We start from the raw sequence: 18,724 nt of genomic DNA, 5'->3' as shown, positions 1-18,724 counted from the left end.
AGCACCATTTGTTCTCGAAGCATCTTCCTGTACGTTAAGTCAGGTGAAGTTAGTCCTCAACAGTAACCTTAAGAAGTAGGTACTGTTGTTGCATGGGACACGTGAGAAACTGAGTAACTAGCCCAAGGACCCATGGTTGGTAAGTGTGGGATCTGAGATGCAGCCCCAGATCCCAGAGCCCAAGCTCCTGACCTCTCCTGAGTGGTGAGCGAAGCCGAGGGACCCACTGGGAAATGGTAGCCATTTTATTAGTGTGTGGTTATCACTGTCACGGGCAGCCCTGAAGCTTCCAGTCTGTAGGCTGCCTGCTGGGCCGCAGCGTCAGCGGGGCTGGGAGGCTGCGGTGGGATGCTCTTCCCAGAGGCAGAGCCCGGCATCGGGGTTCAAGGGCTGTGTCCCAGGAGTTAGGACAGGAGGCTGTGGTGTGGAGCCGCTGTCCCTGGTAAAGGGCACAGCAGGTGTCTTTCATCCGGACAGCCCTTTGCCCACGCTGGTGAGCAGCAGAGCCGGGACTGGGGCTCCCGGGGCGAGGCTCTTTCCAGTCTCACCCGCTGCCCGCTCGCACACTTCTGTGACTCCTGGAGTCGATAACATATTTCTTGGGCATCTGCTCTCCCAGCGATCCTGAGAGATCTGAGGGCGGGGGGAAGGGTGGGAGAGGATTTGGCGAGGAGGTGGTGGTGCGGCTGCCCGTGCGGAGCGCATTCCGCCACGAAGACATGAAGACGGCCGAGCCCAGGGTACTGACTAACCGTGTCCCTCTCTGCGCCACCCGCGCGCCTCACTTCAGATCATCGACAGTGAGAATGAGGCCCTCCTGGCAGCGCTCACCAAGACCCTGGACGACATCCCTGAAGATGACGTGGGTCTGGCTGCCTTCCCGGCCCTGGACGGTGGAGACGCACCGTCGTGCGCTTCAGCTTCGCCTGCCCCCTCGTCTGCACCCCCCAGCCCCAGCCCCTCGCTGGACAGGCCCCAGGCCCCGGCGCCCGAGGTGGACGAGCTCTCACTGGTGAGAACCGATTCCTAGCTGACGTGATGGCGGTGGCCTGGGCTGTGGTGTCTGGTTGTACGGGTCGTGGGTGCCGGGGAACCGGCGCCAGGCCCCTGCAGGGGTGTCTGTGCCTCACTGACAAACGGCGGGCAGCCTGGAAGGCGTCTCTGGGCCTCACCTTTCCTACCCGGACTGACCGTAGAGGCTGCTCCCGCACTCGTAGGTCCTTTGGGATTTCACGGATTGACCTTCCTTACGTGGTAAGCCCTTGAAGCTGCATGTAAACCTCTTCCTAAAGGTTATAACTACACACGCAGAAATTCAAGCAGGAAATGTGGATGGTTAAAAGCAAAACCTCCTTGCCCATCCCACAGTTGCGTTCTCCTTGCCTGGAGGTAACCATGGTTACCGATATGTTTTGTGACTTTCCTCTTCCACCTTTTTTTTTTTTTTTTTTTTTTTAAGATTTTATTTATTTATTTGACAGAGATAGAGACAGGCAGCGAAAGAGGGAACACAAGCAGGGGGAGTGGGAGAGGAAGAAGCAGGCTCATAGCGGAGGAGCCTGATGTGGGGCTCGATCCCATAACGCCGGGATCACGCCCTGAGCCGAAGGCAGACGCTTAACCGCTGTGCCACCCAGGCGCCCCTACCTTTTTTTTTTTTTTTAACTACAAAAGGGAGTCTGCATTATACACTGCTCTGCACCTTCTCAGTGGACTGTGTGTGTCTCGAAAAGGCAGATGAGCACAGGTCACTGTGCTCCGTCCTTTTTGTCAGCTGCGTAGTGTTCTTTCGTAGGGATGTACCATAACTTGTTCAACTCGTCCCCTGGTGGGTGGAGATTTCTGTTGTCCCAACTCTTTACTGCTACCCTGTGGCGGTCAGCACCCTGGCCCAGGCCTTTGCCACATCTAAGTGGGTGAGTTTCTAGCAGGGAACTCCTGGGTCTCCAGATATCCGGTGTTTCAGTTTGGACAGCTAGTTCCAGATGGCTCTCCACCGAGTTGGGGCTGGTTGATGCTCCCACCAGCACAAGTTCAATGCCGTCTGTGAGTGTGTGTGGAACGGGGGAATGTGCACAGGGCATTGCAGCTTTCTGGGGAGAAGCTCTCAGCTTTTCTCAGATTCTCAGAGGTGTCCAGACCTCACAAGTGACTGAAAGCAGTTGCCCCTAACTGAGGCTGAGGGTGCCGGAAGCTGGGAGCTGAGATCTCATAGGGCATGTGAAGTCCAGCTGCACTCACCTGTCTGCAGCTCCTGGGGGCTGACAAGACCCAGCCGGAAAATCAGAGCCTGTTGAGCCAGGAAGGGTCTTAGGTCATGGGAAGTTTTGAGTGGAAAGGCCCTTGGTGACTATCAGGTTTGGCTCTGGGGAAACTGAGGCCCAGAGCAGGCAGGGATTCTGCTGTGGTCACATAGCAAGTCGGTATTCTGACTTCTGGTCCAGGATCCTTTTCCTTCTTTCCCACTGCCTGCAAATTCCCCGGTGGCGTGAAGCATTTAGTAAGCACCTACTGTGTGCTGGACACGAGAATACGTTCAGTCCCACATTGTGGCTTCTGCTGACAGGAATCCGACTGGGTTTGAATCCCAGCCCCACCAATTAGTGCTTGTGGGTCCTTTAGACTGCTGATCTCTCTGACTCAGCTCCCTGGTCCATACAGTGAAGCTAATTATAGGGCTTTTCTCCAAGGCTATTAGGAGGAGTACCGCAGATAATGCATAGAGAGCACTTAGAACAGTGCCTGGCACATAGTTGCTCAATAAATGCTGTCTAAGTAATAGTCCTGGCGGTAGTACTCCGAAGAGGGATCTCAGGGTGGGGATTCTGGAGAAGGAGCAAACCCCGGAGAGGCAGAGAGCGACCCCTGCTGGCCACAGGGCGTTTCTCTCCATCCTCAGATGCTCTTTCCTCGGGAAGTGTTCTGTTGAGCACTTCAGGCACTGTGCTAGACGCACAGGAAGCAGACTCACCATCTAGACTCCCAGCGAACTGGCAGAGTTCAGAAAGGCCCTGAGAAGTGATCTGAATGCCCAGTTCTTAATCGGGAGTCATGATCTCAGAGAGTCCACCGGTGGACTGACTGGGACCCATGGACGTCTGTATATCTGTGCGTGTCTCTGAGGTCAGCAGCGTCTGTCTTACCCTTTGAGAAACTCCTGAATCAAAAAGGTTCATACCCAGCCCTTTAGTGTTCCTGCTGCCATTGTGCCAATGGAGAAACCAAGGCCTGGAGAGAGAAAGGACTCGCTCAAGTGTCATAGTGAGTGGGGCTGGGCCGGGCCAGAACCAGGCCCCTTTCCACCAGCTCAAGGATCTTTTCCTCTCCATATCAGAGAATCACAGACCTGCGTGTGTTGGTTTGGGGTCTAGGTGGGGTGCTGGAAATTCTCTAGCTCCTAGGGGAGTGAAGAGTGGCCTTTTCTCTGGTGCCTGGGCCTTTGGCACTCCATGCTGGGGGGAGCTGGGGGGCATATCCCTTGAGGGAAGATCAGTGCTGTAGCAAAAACCCATCGTGCTTCCCTGCTTGTTCTCGGTCTTGCCGGGACAAGATTCCTGGTGGAATTTCCAGGGGTGCTTGGCTCCCCGCTCTCTTGCTGAGACGCACGGTGCACCTGCTTTCTGGGTGCAGAAGCATAAGCGTCGCAGCAGTTTTTATAGAAAACTTAGAAAAGCCAGGCAAGCTTCAGTATGCTTCCGCCTGTGTAAAAACAGGTGTGTTGGAGGTGATACGTGCATATATTCTTTTTTTTTTTTTAAGATTTTATTTATTTATTTGACAGAGAGAGAGACAGCCAGCGAGAGAGGGAACACAAGCCGGGGGAGTGGGAGAGGAAGAAGCAGGCTCCCAGCAGAGAAGCCTGATGTGGGACTCGATCCCAGGACTCTGGGATCATGCCCTGGGCCGAAGGCTGACGCCCAACGACCGAATCACCCAGGCGCCCCAACGTACATATATTCTTGCACGATCACATTCCACCTCAGGATGGGATCCCAAGAAGTTGGCTAATAGTAGTTGCCTCTGGGAAGGAGAAAGGGGACCTCGGGCAGGAGGGAGACTTGCTTCTCATTGTCCAACCCTTCGTGTTTGTGGTATATATTTTTTCACCATTTACAAGTATTTTTTAATTTAAGAAATTAACTTCTGGGGCACCTGGGTGGCACAGCGGTTAAGCGTCTGCCTTCGGCTCAGGGCGTGATCCCGGCGTTATGGGATCGAGCCCCACATCAGGCTCCTCCACTATGAGCCTGCTTCTTCCTCTCCCACTCCCCCTGCTTGTGTTCCCTCTCTCGCTGGCTGTCTCTATCTCTGTCAAATAAATAAATAAAATCTTTAAAAAAAAAAAAGAAATTAACTTCTAACAGAACAGGGTGAAGAAGCAAAAAGAGCAAAGGGGAATGAGCTGGAATCCCACACCAAAGAATCACCATGGTGCCCGACTTTCCAGTTTCTGTGCACATGCGTGTGCACCGCAGGTGTATGCAGAGTGTCCCAATAACATGTTCACGTCATATTTTAGCAGTAGAATGGGAAGATACTACCCAAGGGCTGTGTGGATTTCTCAGAGTCACAGGTACTCCTCCTGGGTTAGTAACTCTGAAAAGGATTGACATTTTATGGGGATGCTTGTGTGTGTGTTAGATTATTAGACAGTCTGCTTTCTGTGCTTAATGTGATGGGAACATATTCTAGGTCATGAAATGCCCGCCCTCTGTTCTTCCCATGGTCCTGTGGTGACCCTGGGTCAGAGTACGCTCTGTCCCAAGAAGCTAGCTCTGGGCTCAGGCTTCTCCCAGAGATGCGCTTCTCCATGGCCCCCAGTGGATCACAGCCCCAACTCCTCTCCTCTCTGCTTCTCCCACAGCTGCAGAAACTCCTCCTCGCCACGTCCTACCCGACCTCAAGCCCTGATACCCAGAAGGAAGGGACCGCCTGGCGCCAGGCAGGCCTCAGGTCCAGGAACCAGCGGCCCTGTGTGAAGGTATTTGTATATATGTCCCCATATCCACCCAGGCCCCCAGGTGTGGCCTCTGAGGGGTACAGCCTTCAGCTCTTATTAGGGGGTATCCAGCTCAGTCACTTTCCAGTTGCCCTCCTCGTGCCTCACAATGCCCTCGTAGCTGGTGTGCTGGGTACTTTTTGAGGCCCAGGCCAGTTTGGGGTTCTGGAAAGAGCACCGGACTTTCTCCTATACCTCAGTGTTTGAGGCACCGTGTTAGACATTGGGTTAGAGCAGGGACAGGAAGACGTGGCCTGCTCTCAGCAGGCTTACTCTAATGGCAGACACATGGAAACTTCAGATCTCACTGGAGACCACAGTAAAGAATTCGGATTTCTTCTGGGGGAAGCCATGGGAGAGTCCAGAGCTCTGTCATGAACACCAAGGAGCAAAACAAATCCCTTTTCCTCCTTGGGCTCCATCTTCCAAGACTTTCAAAGGGGTTTCATAGGTGATTTCCCAGCGTGCCTGTGACTCAGAGCCTTGACTTGGTCCTTCCCCTTGGGTCCTTGGCCACTCCTGCAGGGGACTCAACCCCATGCCCTCAGGGCAGAATCAAGATTTTTTTTTTTAATGGTTTTATGGAGGTGTCCCTTAAATATCATAAAAGGCACTTATACTTATTTTGAAAGTATAATTCAATGATTTGTGGTAAATGTACAGGGTTGTGCAGCCATGACCACAGTTTAGTTCTAGAACATTCCCATCATCCCAGAAAGCTCCCAGCAACCCCATGTACAGTTAATCACTGTCCCCACACCCAGGCAACTGCTCATGTAGTTCCTCGAGCCATTATGGAAGGGTCTAGTGCAGGGGAGCGGGGTGGTCAGAGCAGGGCTGTGGCAGTGAACGGGGAAGGGGTGCGATCCGTGGCTGGGTGGTCTGTTACGAGTCTGGTCATTCCTTTGCTCCTCATCACCTGAGCGCTGCCAGGTGCCATGTGGGCCCCGGCAGGCGGCTACAGGTGCGGGGCAGAGCGGAGAGGGACAGTGCGGGCCTCCCTCCTCACTCTGCCCTCTTTCTCTCTGTCAAGGTGGACGGCGCCCAAGACAAGAAGGCCCCCACAGTGCAGTCTCAGAGCCGGAGTTGTACGGAACTGCACAAGCACCTCACTTCGGTGCCGTCCTGCCCCCAGACTAAAGCCCGCTCCCCGGACAGGGGCTTGCAGCCGCCACCCGCCCCGAGTCCCCAGCTCCCAGCTAAGGAGGAGGAGGAGGCTGGTGAGGACTGCCCGAGCCCCCCGCCAGCTCCAGCCTCGCCGCAGGACTCCCCGGCCCCGGGCAGGGCAGGCCCCGGCACCCAGGGGTCCCGGGAGAACACACAGGCGATCGTGCAGCTTATTCGCTACATGCACACCTACTGCCTCCCCCAGAGGAAACTGCCCCCACGGGCCCCGGAGCCAGCCCCCCAGCCCTGCGGCAGCCCCTCTGAGCAGGTCAAACCCCAGCCCCGGTCCCAGCACCCTTCCAAAGGCTCCTGGGCTGAGTTCTCCATCCTGAGGGAACTTCTGGCTCAAGATGTCCTCTGTGATGTCAGCAAACCTTACCGCCTGGCCACACCCGTCTATGCCTCCCTTACACCCCGACCCAGGCCCAGGACCCCCAAAGACAGCCAGGCCTCCCCTGGCCACCCGTCCCCCGTGGAGGAGGTGAGGATCACAGCTTCGCCCAGGAGCACCGGGCCCAGACCCAGCCTGCGCCCACTGCGGCTTCAAGTGAAAGGGCATGCCGGCCGGTCAGGCAGGCTGCAGCGGGAGGAGGAAGAGGAGGAGGAGGAAGAGGAAGAGGAGGAGGAAGAAAAGGAGGAGGAAGAGGAGGAGGAGAAGGAGTGGGGCCGGAAAAGACCAGGCCGAGGCCTGCCATGGACCAAGCTGGGGAGGAAGCTGGAGAACGCGGTGTGCCCTGTGCGGCGTTCCAGGAGACTGAACCCGGAGCTGGGTCCCTGGCTGGCGTTCTCTGATGAGTCTCTGGTCCCTGTGGAGCCCCAAGGAGCTCTGCCCTCGCTGCGTCTGGCTCCCGAGACCTACGACATGGAGGGGGCACTGGGCAGCCCCACAGATGAGGACAGTGGTCAAGACCAGCAGCTCCCACGGGGACCCCAGATCCCGGCTCTGGAGAGCCCCTGTGAGAGTGGGTGTGGGGACACGGATGAGGACCCCAGCTGCCCACGGCTCCCTTCCAGAGGTAGTCGGAGTCGGTGGTCTGCAAGAGAGGGGGCAGGGATGGGGCGTGGTGTACCCCACTGCACTGGGAGCCAGGAGCCCTGTGCTGGGCAAGTCCCTTCCCCTCTCCGGCTCTCGACTTCCCTTTCTGTGCAATGGGCTAGTTGGGCGGATCGTCAGAAGTCACCCACCCATCTCTGAGTTTTCCATCACGCATGGGCCAGGCACCACTTAATGAACATGGAGCCAGATGCCTTCGTGGGGCTGGTGTGTCTGTGGGGTAGGCAGGCAATCACAAAGTAAATAAAAAAGGAGGATAATTACAAATTGTGCTAAGTGCTCTAGAGAAGACGTCCTGGGTGATGATGTGACGAAAGGAGTGAGTCTGTAAATCCAGCTCCCTAATGACATTGAATTTTAAATGGTAACAGTAGTGGTGGTGATTATAACGGGTATCTATTGTATATTTGCTATGCCAGGTGCTGGTCTAAAACTTGACACAGCTTAACCCCACTGACTCCTCACAGGGGGCCTGTGTGGTAGGTGCTGGCATAATTTCCATTGTCAGACACAGAAACTGAGGCACAAAGGTATCGAGCGACCTGTTCAGCTAGCGAGTCCTGCATCCGTCCATCTGTCCACCTGTGGCCCCCCACCCCCCGGCCTTGCCTGGGGTTCCCCCCCACTGTACTACACTGTTTGGCCAGAAGGGGTCACCCTTGTATCTACCTGCTCTTTCTGAAAACTCCAGTAGTCCGCCCACCACTAATGTTGCTGAGATCCTGAGAATGAAGGTGGCTTTGAGTTGTTCCTGCCCTTCCCTAAAAATGACAGAGGCTTTTGGGTCACATGCCTGTGGGGAGCCCTGCTTGGTACCAGTGGGGGTTCGGGGTTTCCTCCAGAGGGAAACATCTGCTAGTGATGCTGTGTTGGGGAATCTTATTTTTTTCCTTTTCATCTTCTTTTCAGACTCTCCCAGGTGCCTCATGCTGGCCTTGTCGCAAAGGTAGATTTTTGGAAATCACTGGTTTATTATTCCATGAGTTTTTGTCCTGTTGGGTATGTGTATTGGGGGTGGGGGGTCGGGTGGGTGGTAAGGCCCTGCGCCTGCCCCTGTCCCCATGCTCCTGCCCTCATTGCCATGTGGGGCCCTCGGTAGCTGGGCTCCCTTAGAAGGGAGGTCTCTGCAGGCCCAGGGGAAGTGGGGAATTAAGGTTTCAGGCCATTTCATAAGCTGTCCTCTCCAGGACAGAGGGGAGGAATTATTTTCTCTGCAGGGGAAAGCTGGTAATGTTGTGTGGCTTTGAGCAAGTCTCCTTCCCTCTCCGGGCCTCAGGTGCTCCGTCTGTAAAATAAGGAGGGTGATGATGCTCGCCCTGTCTCCAGCCTCCGGCAAATGTCTCCTGTGTCTCCTGCAAGAGCTGTATGCTGCTTTGAATTCCTCTAAGCCAGGGTGGGGGTTTCCCAGAAAATTCTCCCTCTCGGCAGCAGAACCAGGGTCTGTCACAGTGTCCCTTGTCCTCTTTGTACACTGGGGAGGTGGAGCTGCTGCTCATTGGCCTCTTTCCTTTCTGTCCTCCCTCCCCGCCCCCACCAGTGACCCTCCTTTTGGCAGGAAGAGCTTTGAGCAGACCTTGACGGTGGAGCTCTGTGGCACCGCAGGTGAGCCAGGGGCGCAGCTGGTGGGGTGCCCTTGGGGGAACTGACACGACTCCTGGTGACGAGTCCCCCACACGGAACGGCGCCATCGAGCCACTGCTGCACAGGCCGCGTGGGGTCTGAAGGTGCACAGTGAGGGTGTTGTGAGGGGAAGAGTCAGCCGTTCAGCTGCAAACAGTCCGCACAGGAGCTGAGGGCGAGGTAGGAAAGGAAGAGAGACACATCTTCCCCCGAAGGAGCCTGCCAGCTCCTTAGGAGACAGACTCACACCACGCCGGAGTTCTGCTCTGGGCACACTGGTTCAGTCGGTGCCAGAGCTTTGGGAGCACGGAGGAAGGGGCAGGGTGGGGCGGGGCAGGGGTGTGGCCTGGGAAGATTTGCAAGGGGGGCTTATGAGCCGGACTTGTGGGAGGAGCAGAATTTGTGGAGCGAAGAGGCCGGAAGGAGATCCCTGATCGATAGGAGCAGAGGCTCGTAGGGTGAAATCAGAGGTTCCCCTGAGGAGGCTGGTCACCTGGAGTCGCTGCTTAGCAAAAGGGGGACAGGCAGGAAGGAGCGATCACAGAAGGCCGAGAGGAATGCCAGGCTGAGGGTTTGGTCTTGATCCTGGAGGCTTTGGGAGCCCCAGAAAGGAAGAGATCTCTGGCGTTCAGCAAGTTCCTTTGGTGCACTGGGGAGGATGGAGGCCAAGTTCAGATGCAGGAAACACGGATGGCACCGTGGTGGCCCGGTCCAGGTGGGAGGTTTGCGTTGTGGCACTGGCAGCCTCTCCACTCTGGGAGACATTGGAGGTGTTGAGAGAGCTTGTCGAGTGATGGGATGTAGAGCAGAAGGGGATCTCTCAAATGACCTGAAGGTTTGGGCTGTGGTCAGGCTGCGGAGGGATGGCCATGGGATTTCGTCACGTTACCGCGGACTCTGTGAGGAGTCTGGGCGGCATTCAGGCTCAGCGGGCAGTGCCGCGATTGACTAGTGATGCCTGCCATTCACTGGGTTGGGAACGTGGTGATGCATGGGCTGCTTACTTGCCATCCCAAACGAGAGTCTCTGTCCATAGGAGAAGTGATCTGTCTCCGCCTCACAGGGTTCTCCTCTTGCTTGGCTAGGGCTCACCCCACCCACCACACCTCCGTACAAGCCCACAGAGGAGGACCCCTTCAAGCCAGACATCAAACACAGCCCAGGCAGAGACAGAGCTCCCGGCCTCCCCAGCTTGGAGGGCCTCCAGCTCGGGACCGCCACCGTGGCTGCCCACAAGCTGCCAAAGAAGCACCCAGAACGGAGCGAGCTCCTGTCCCACCTGCGGCATGCTACAGCCCAGCCAGCCTCCCAGACTGGTCAGAAGCGCCCCTTCTCCTGTTCCTTTGGAGACCACGATTACTGCCAGGTGCTCAAGCCAGAAGGCGCCCTGCAGAGGAAGGTGCTGAGGTCCTGGGAGCCGTCTGGGGTCCATCTTGAGGACTGGCCCCAACAAGGTGCCCCACGGGCTGAGGGGCAGGCCTCCGACAGGGAGGAAGACAGAAGCTGTGACGGCGGTGCCCCCGCCAAGGACAGTGTGCTGCTGAGAGACCACGAGATCCGCGCCCGCCTCACCAAGCACTTCGGGCTCCTGGAGACCGCCCTGGAGGACGAAGACCTGGCCTCCTGTAAGAGTCCTGAATATGACACAGTCTTTGAGGACAGCAGCAGCAGCAGTGGGGAGAGCAGCTTCCTCCTGGAGGAGGAGGAGGAGGAGGACGATGAAGAAGAGGACTCAGGGGTCAGCCCCCCTCGCTCTGACCACTGCCCTTACCAGAGCCCACCAAGCAAGGCCAGTCGGCAGCTCTGTTCCCGCAGCCGTTCCAGCTCCGGCTCCTCCTCCTGCCGCTCCCGGTCACCAGCCACCCGAAGGACCTTCAGGTACAGATGGGTGGCCTCAAGAGGGACAGTGGGCAGCTGAGGACCCCGGTTCCCAGAGTGCCAAGGGAGGGAGGAGCCCTGAAGCCAGGGCTGCATCTCCCCATGTGTCCCATGTCCTGGTCCAAGGCCCAGGAGGTGATCTCCCTGGGGGGTTGTGGGCAAGTCCTGGCGGCAAGCAAAGCCTTGCTGTGTGATGGTCAGGAGTCCCCCAAATCTCTTGGCCCCGGGAGAGAAAGAAAGCCCACTTCCTGGCCATTCGTGGCCTTTGTCTAAAGGAACTTGTCCCTTACTCATCTGTGTTTTCTGCTTTTATATTTGTAAATCGGACCCAGTTTAATATCTATGTGACATTTACATGTGAAAGGAAGATTAGCAGAATTCTAATCTGCGTTCTAAAAAAAATACCTGGATTTGAAGCAGTGATAAGGTTTATTCCCATTTCTTGGTCCTGCTGGGCTGTGCAGGACTTCCAGCAGTCAGCCGTCCCCCTGGGAGATGCTCTACCTTCCCACAGGGATGATGCGTCATGAGCCTGTGTGCTCGTACCATCTTGTCTCGTTGAACTGGTCTGAGAGAAGGAGCTGGTCCAAGAGTCAGCAGGGAGCTAGGCAGAAAAGAACTGGAGGCTTGGCATATGTGGGTGGAGACAGGTTGCTTTTCTCCCTGATCACAGCAGGACCTGATTCTTCACCTGAGGGGAGGCCTGAGGAGGGTCAGTGCAGGTCCCAACCCCTCTGCCTGAGATGTACCTGAATGACCACTAGATGGTGCTCGTGAGTCTAGAGCCGCTCGGCAGCCGCCGGGCACGTCTTACCAAGTGGACAGCTGGATCTCACCCGCCCAGTACGTCTGGGGGTGGGGGTGGAGAGTCTGCATTTCCAGCTAGTCCCCAGGTGATGATGATGTCCCCAGAGTGCCATACTCTGAGACCCAGAATTCAGCTAATAGAAAAATATCTTTTCTTAGAAAAACTCGGCTTTATATATCTACACCAGTAGCTCTTATCTGTTTGAAAATCTGAATAAAGCAAACACTCCCTTCCTCTTAGAATGTACATAGACGTCTAACCGAGCATTCGATTTTAGAGGGTTTGTAGACTCTCCAGACTCTAAGGTTAAGAAGCCCTGAGCTACCTGTTCTCAAATGAGTTCCCTCTCGATTTCTCTAAAAGCCCCTCTATGTAATAAGCCAGGATGACTGGTCAGAACTCTGTGAGCCCTCTTTCCGGCTCCATTCTCCTTTCCCCAGGGGTCACTGTGAGCTAAGTGACTCGGCATCTCTATCGGGGAGTTTCCTCTGCAACATTTAGTAGCTCCGAAGCTACTGGGCTCTCTCCTTTTTGAAACACGTCCCCGAAGGCTGGAGCTGGAGCTTCCCGGCCTCCTTTCCCTCCTGACCCCTCGGGCTGTCGGGGTAAGGCCTGCCTTCATGTACTTGCCTGCAAAGAGTTGGGAGCCTCTCTAGAAACTCCCATGGGTTCTCCTTTTCCTCTTCTTGCTTTTGGGCCAAGTTCAGGGCTGGCTTTTTCTGCTCCTTCGATTCTTGCTTAGTGGACAGAACTTGGCACCTGGTAAATCTGGTAAACCAGTCATCCGTGTTCTGCAGACCCACATTTTTTCACCTGTGCTTCCAATACCAAACATTGGTCCACAGAAGTGTTTTGAGCTGGTTTAATAACACAAACCCCACAGTACCTTCCAGTCATTCTCAGCTCTTCAGGTGGGAAACTGCCAATCTGTTGCAAATGGATGATGATACTGTTATTTTTGCACTTTATTTATTTGTTTGTTTTTTGTTGGAGAGAGAGAGGGTGGGGCAGGGGAAGAGGGAGAGAGAGAGAATCCCAAGCAGGCTGCACGCCCTGTGCGGAGCCCTCCTTGGGGCTCGAACTCATGACCCTGAGATCATGACCTGAGCCAAAGTCAAGAGTTGGGCGCTTACCCGACTGAACCACCCAGGTGCCCCCCCCCTGTTATTTATCACTTTATAAAGTTTGCAGGTCACATCCCCTTCTGTGATCCTATTTAGCTTCACAGATGCACTTGGACGTGTGCTTCTTACGCCCATTGTATAGATGAGGGAGCTGAGGCTCTAAGAGGTGCGACAGAAAAGCAAGCAAGCAATCACGGAGCAGGGCTTGCGCTCAGCTTTTTCTGACCGGCACCTCACAAATGGCCAAGGAAGCGGTACAGTCAGTTCTCCCTGGCTTGCGGTCGAAGCACTGAGGCTGAGGGGATGTGAGTAACTAGCCCAAGGTCACCCAGCAGGGAGGCGGTCGAGCCAGGATTCGGACGCAGGCTGTCTGACCGCAGAGCCGATGTTTGCCTCGTGTCGAATCTCCCCGAGGACGCAGGCAGCACGTGCAGAGCCAGGACTCCTGTGCTATGCTCCGTCCGCTGCAGCGGCTGGCTCTCTGGAGGATGAGGCAGCGTGCAGACAGGCCAGAGGACACGGGCACGTGGCGCCCAGGAGCCTCCTCGGACTGCGCATCTGGGCTGATGGGCCTGATAGCCGCCCTGGATGGGGGGGAGGGGGCTGTGATGGCCAGGGTCGCCTCGTGGCTGGACACCAAGCACCAGAGGGTGAGAGATCTGGGATCAGCTGCCCTCCTCCGAGCTCTGGCTCCCCCACATTCTGGCTTCAGGCACATCTCATACTGAACCTGAGCCTCGGTTTTCCTTTGGGAAATGGGGAAATAGAAGACCCCATAGGCTGAGATCAAGTGCAGTAATGAAGCGAAAGGGCCCTTCCACCCCTCTTGGCATAGAAAGGCAGGGTTCAGAAGGGTGCTGATTAGCGACCCGGTGGTTCCCAGTGATCCAGTCCCAGAAGCTGGCCAGCGGCATGTGTCAGGTTGTGCAGACCCGCACACAGCGCTGGGCTGTCACTGCTGGGGGGGACGCTGGGCTTCTGCGGGTGCCAGTTTGCTACTTGCGCCCTCATGAGCGAGCTCTCTAAAGAAGCGCCCCTTGCTTCCGGGGGCAGGTGCACCCGCCCACCCTGCCGTGCTCCCTCCTGAGAGTGAGTGCTTCTGCTTTCCTTGTTCACTGACAGATGTGAGAGCAGAGGGCCGTGTTCAGACGGAACGCCAAGCGTCCGGCATGCCAGGAAGCGGCGGGAAAAGGCCATTGTAAGTGATCTGGGGCCCCGGAGCCCGGAGCGAGTGGGGAAGAGCAGGGGCGTCAGGACGTGCTGGGGTTTGCTAGACCCGAAGGCCTTTGAGGCTGGCTGTGGCCTGCAGAAGATAATTCCATTTCCCTGACTTCAGAAAGCACCAGGGTCACACAAGGGCATCAGAGGTGGCATCGTGCAACGTGCGGCCGAGGGACTGGCTGTGAGGCACGGAGTCGGTGGTGATTTTAGGGCTGAATGTCGGAGGCTCGACAGGGCCCAGAGGGCAGGTTGTGGTGGGGGTTGGAGCAGAGCTGGGCCAACCAGGCCATAGGGTAGCCCTGCTGCCGCCTTCTGTGTGACCTTGGGCAGGTCTCCCAGCTTCCCTGAGCCTCAGTTTACTCATCCATATCCAAGGGAGTTGGGCCTTGACCTTCCTAAGGGTCCCCCAGCTTGATCAGGGCTAAGGGACCAGGAGATCCTGCCCCTTGCTTCCCACTGAGCTCTCTCATGCTCCCCCAGGTTAGTCTCCCGGGCCAGGCTGTGCCAGGAAGCCGCAGAGGAGAGCTGGAGCCAGCCCCTCCACATCCCTAGAAAGAAAGGAAGGGAGAGTAAGACAGAGGCACAGAAAGACAAACAGACTTGCACTTAATTGCTTTCCCCCATGACGGGTGCTTCGGGGTGAAGACGGGGGGCGGGGGGAGATATGTGAGGTGTGCATACCCCGGAGGTACACAGGTGTCTGCAAACAGGTACTTACAGCCAACCACAGGCTGTGTCTGGAGTGTCATCTTGGAATCTGTGTGTGACCATTCAGCGGTTGTGACGTGCTTGGCATGAGTGAGACAAACAAGGTCCCCATTCCTGTGGCTGGGGCAGAAGGGAGAGAAGGGCAACAGACTCATAAACAAGGAATAAACACTGTAATCAGATATGGGGAGAGGCACGGTGGAATTAATCATGGCAGGCGAAAGTCTCTGAAATAAATAGTCGTGTTTTGACTGTTGGGGAGGATGTATTTATAGGGCGGTCTGGGAAGGGCATCGGCAAGGAGCTAGACGCTGACGGATGAGAGGAGCCACGAGGCAGTTTTAGGAGGACCGTGGGGCAGAGGCAGCAAAGAACTCCATACCAGTTGAAGGAGCTGCCGGGAGCCTGGAAGGGCGCTGGGGGGAGGGCGCTCCTTCACTGAGCAGAACACGGTTCCCGTGCGATGGACAGTGCGGCCCCGCCGCGGCCCCTGGGCCCTGCTTTCCTCCCTGCCTTCTGTGAGATGGGAATGGAATGGCTCCAGCATCACTGGCTGTAACCTGTTCCAGAGAAAGCCTGTCCAGACCAGAGCCCGTCCGCTTTGCGCAGCAGAGCACAGGTTTCCAGCAGCGCGGCTGGCCGTCGCCCGGTGGGTCAGAGCAGCTCTTCCACCAGCAGTGGCTTGAACTGGATCCAGTCACAGATGGGGGTGGAGAGGAACCCTCCGGCCCACGTCGCATCGCCTTCTCCCAGCCCGCCGTGACTGCGCTGGCGACCTGCCTGCCTCCCCGTCCTTGCCCATCACCAGCTTGCCGGCTTGCCTTTACACCACAGCCTCCCTCACTACCCAAAAAAGTCCACGCCCAGAACACAGCTGTGCAAGTAGGCAGTTACATGAATGATGACGAACCCCTCTCGTCTCTGTCCCCTCTCTGTTCCTTTCCTTCACTCCAGCAGTTGCTTCCTTGGGAGCCCGACGCTCAGCGGCCCCGCCCCCAACAAGGCAGGTCTTCTGGGATAGGGGTCATCATCGTCCTCTCTCTGACTCCAGTGCTGTCATCCACTCAGCCAGGTGTCATGGGCTGGGGACGAGGACTCCATAGGAGCCCACCATCGAGGGGGTCCCAGGAGGCCAGGCAGTGACTGGGTCTCTCTGCGTTTCCCTTCCGGAGCAGGGCGAAGGCCGCGTGGTGTATGTCCGCAGTCTCTCCAGTGACATGAGCTCCCGAGAGCTGAAGAGGCGCTTCGAAGTGTTCGGTGAGATTGTGGAGTGCCAGGTGCTGACGGGAAGCAAGAGGTGAGTCAGGTCAAGCTACTACAGAAGAGGGCCGTGGGGAGGGGCCGAGGTCCCGATCTAGGGCTGGCCACACAGAAGATGCCCGACAAATGTGACGAAACCCGCAGCCTGGACCTGGAGGGCCAGGCCCCAGAGAAGGTCCAGTAACAGCGGGGCGGTCCCGTAATACGCTCGGTTTGCTAAGTGCCAGGCAATTCCTGTGCGTTCTCTTCAGCCTTCTGACGTGCCTGTGACCTACGCACTCGTTCTGTCGCTCTCCCTTTCGGGGGAGCTCAGGCAAGTTAAGTGAGCAGCTAGTTAGCAGCAGAGCCAAATCTGCAACCCACATGTGTCCTCCGGGTTCTCTGCCCTGGAGCCGGTACCGGGGAGCAAACAGCGCCCGGGGCTTAAATGCATGGTTGTACTGGAACGTCGCTGCCCTGCAAGAGCCCCGCTACTCACCTCTCCCCCCACCCCTCCGGAGCGGCCAGTTTCAGACCTTTTATCCTGCTGGGACTCTGGGTTTTCCCTCACTCACCTGGGGGAACAGTGTTCATCTGTGGGGGGACCTACAAGAAGAACAGGTTGTGTGTAAATGCACAACTTACATGTCAAAACTTTGTCAGTTTCGAGATCATTCTGTATTCGCCAACTAGATTATTAAGGATTTTCAATTCTAATTTAATGATCATTTTACAAAGCTCCAGTGAGAGAGTGGTTTCTATATAGGAATCATTACACACTTCATTCCCATTATGATGGCTGCAGAACACCCCAAGTGTTGACAAGGGTGTGGAGAAGTCCGACCCCTCGTGCACGCTGGTGGGAAGACAACCCAGTGCAGCCGCCATGGAAACTGGTTTGGAGGGTCTTCAAAAAAATGAAATAGAGAATTACCGTGTGATCCAGCAATCCCACTGCTGGGCGCATACTTACAAGAATCCAAAGTAAAATCTCAAAGAGATACTTGCACACCTGTGTGTGTGGGAGCTTTATTCACGATAACCAAGAAGTGGAAACAACCCAAGTGTCTGTTGACTCCTGAACGGGTGCACAAAGTGTGGTCTCTGCATACAGTGGGCTACTACTCAGCCTTAAAAGGAAGGACACCCTGTCACATGCTGCAGGCACGGATAATTGGTAATCATGACCTCATTGTGCTCCGTGAAATCAGCAGTCCCGGAAAGACAGAGGTGCTGGGATGCCATTACACGAGGTGTCTGGAGCAGTCAGCTTCCTGGAAACAGCAAGCAGAGAGAGTGGAGATCCGTTGCCGGCAGCGTGAATACATGTAACACGCTGCTGAACTATACACTTGTTCTAAAGATGGTACATTTTATGTTTCGTGTTTTTACCATGATTTTTTAAAAAAAGAGTCACTACACAGAACTGTTTTTTAAGTTCTGTGCAGTCCGCAGGGCATCAGATGCAAAGAACATGGAAAAAACGAAGCGAGCACGTTTTGGTGGACGTTTCAAAAGGCAGAGGGGAGCCAACTTGGCCTCGTTCAGAGAGGGGTCAGGAAATGTGATTCTGCTGAGTGCGTATTAGGCGCCTAGTGTGGGCAAGCCCATCCTGAGCAGTAGGGGAACTCCACCTCAGCTCTGCCCTCAGGATTATCCATAGCAGAGGGCCTAGCAGCCAGGGTTCTTTTCCTTGCTGTTCGTGGAGCTGAGGAGTTGGGGGAACTGACTTTAGGAGCCCCTTGCCTCAGCATCCCTTCATGCAGGCTGCCCTCAGGTGGCAAACTGGCAGCCCCCAGCTCTAAGCTTACCTACCTCCTACCAGGGAAAGGAGGGTGTCCCTCACGGTTCCAGCCAGGAGCTGGGATAGAGTCTTCGAGGTTCTGCCTCGGGCAACAGGCTTATCCTTGGATGAGTGGCTGTGAACACATGGCACCGTTGTCGGAGGAAGGGGAGTGGAAGCTGAGCAGGCGGACAGAGTTGTTTGCCACAAAGGACGAGATGTGTACACAACACCAGCTGTATTAGGGAAGGGGGCGGCCCCGTTAGCAGGCAAGCAAGTGGTGGCCGAGGCTGGCTTCGAAGGAGGCAGGAGGGGTAGAGTGGGGGTATAATTGTGGCAAATGAGCTTCCTTGGGGGGAGGCCTGAGTGTGCATACCCTGCCCTGCCACTTGTCTTTGGGCAATTCTGAACTCCACAGAGCCGGTTTCCTCATCCCTGAGGGGGAGAAAATGCCAGTAGCCACTCACAGGGCAGTCTGAGGGCTGAGGTGCCTGGCAGATACTCTGTGAATCACCTACTCTTCCTGTTTGCAGTGGAAGTCAGCCTAGCAGTTGGCATCATCTGTATGTGGGGGGCCATGCGACATGGTTACTGAATCAGCATGGCTCTCTGCTCGTCATCTAGTTATGGGTGGTCTGAGAGTGTCATCCAAGCTGGCTCAGTCACGTGCTCCCCCGACCTCTCCCCACAGAGGCGAGAAGTATGGCTTCATCACCTACCGGTGTTCTGAGCACGCTGCCCTGTCTCTGAGGAATGGCGCTGCCCTGCGGAAACGCAACGAGCCCTCCTTCCAGCTGAGCTACGGAGGGCTCCAGCACTTCTGCTGGCCCAGACACACTGACTATGGTAAGTACCAAGGCCCCGCCACACTCCAGCGAGACCTAAAGCCCCCTCTGGACCCAGCTCCCACCCTAAAGCTCTAATGTGCCAACTGGTATAACTTCACAGCCTGGAGGCTGCCATCTTGTTTTTCTTCCGGTCTCTGGTCTGTCTTGTCCCGTCTCAGGACTGGTACCAAGAAGCAGATTCGAAGCCCCTGTGGCCTCCTGAAAGGTCCAGTCTTGTGTTCACAGCCAGCTGGCAGAACCATGATTGACTGTCTCTTAGATCTCCCAGGGCCAGT

General features: G+C 56.1%; 1 protein-coding gene across 2 annotated transcripts in view; it reads left to right on the top strand.

Annotated features, from left to right (window-relative positions):
* Positions 1 to 18,724, top strand: part of PPARGC1B (PPARG coactivator 1 beta) — a 110,482-nt gene that overhangs the window by 83,535 nt on the left and 8,223 nt on the right. Inside the window, exons 4-11 of one of the 2 annotated variants that reach the window (XM_040630418.1) lie at positions 4,865 to 4,981; positions 6,033 to 7,182; positions 8,130 to 8,166; positions 8,758 to 8,822; positions 9,926 to 10,718; positions 13,773 to 13,848; positions 15,755 to 15,876; positions 18,293 to 18,447. In XM_040630418.1, coding sequence (XP_040486352.1) covers positions 4,865 to 4,981; positions 6,033 to 7,182; positions 8,130 to 8,166; positions 8,758 to 8,822; positions 9,926 to 10,718; positions 13,773 to 13,848; positions 15,755 to 15,876; positions 18,293 to 18,447 — 2,515 coding nt within the window. Of the gene's footprint in view, positions 1 to 4,864; positions 4,982 to 6,032; positions 7,183 to 8,129; positions 8,167 to 8,757; positions 8,823 to 9,925; positions 10,719 to 13,772; positions 13,849 to 15,751; positions 15,877 to 18,292; positions 18,448 to 18,724 lie in introns of both variants that reach the window. The other variant, XM_040630417.1, reaches the window with a different exon arrangement.

The sequence above is a fragment of the Ursus maritimus genome, unplaced genomic scaffold, assembly GCF_017311325.1.
Source record: "Ursus maritimus isolate PB19 unplaced genomic scaffold, ASM1731132v1 scaffold_15, whole genome shotgun sequence".
Classification (NCBI taxonomy): Eukaryota; Metazoa; Chordata; class Mammalia; order Carnivora; family Ursidae; genus Ursus; species Ursus maritimus.
This window is presented reverse-complemented; position numbering and strand designations above follow the sequence as displayed.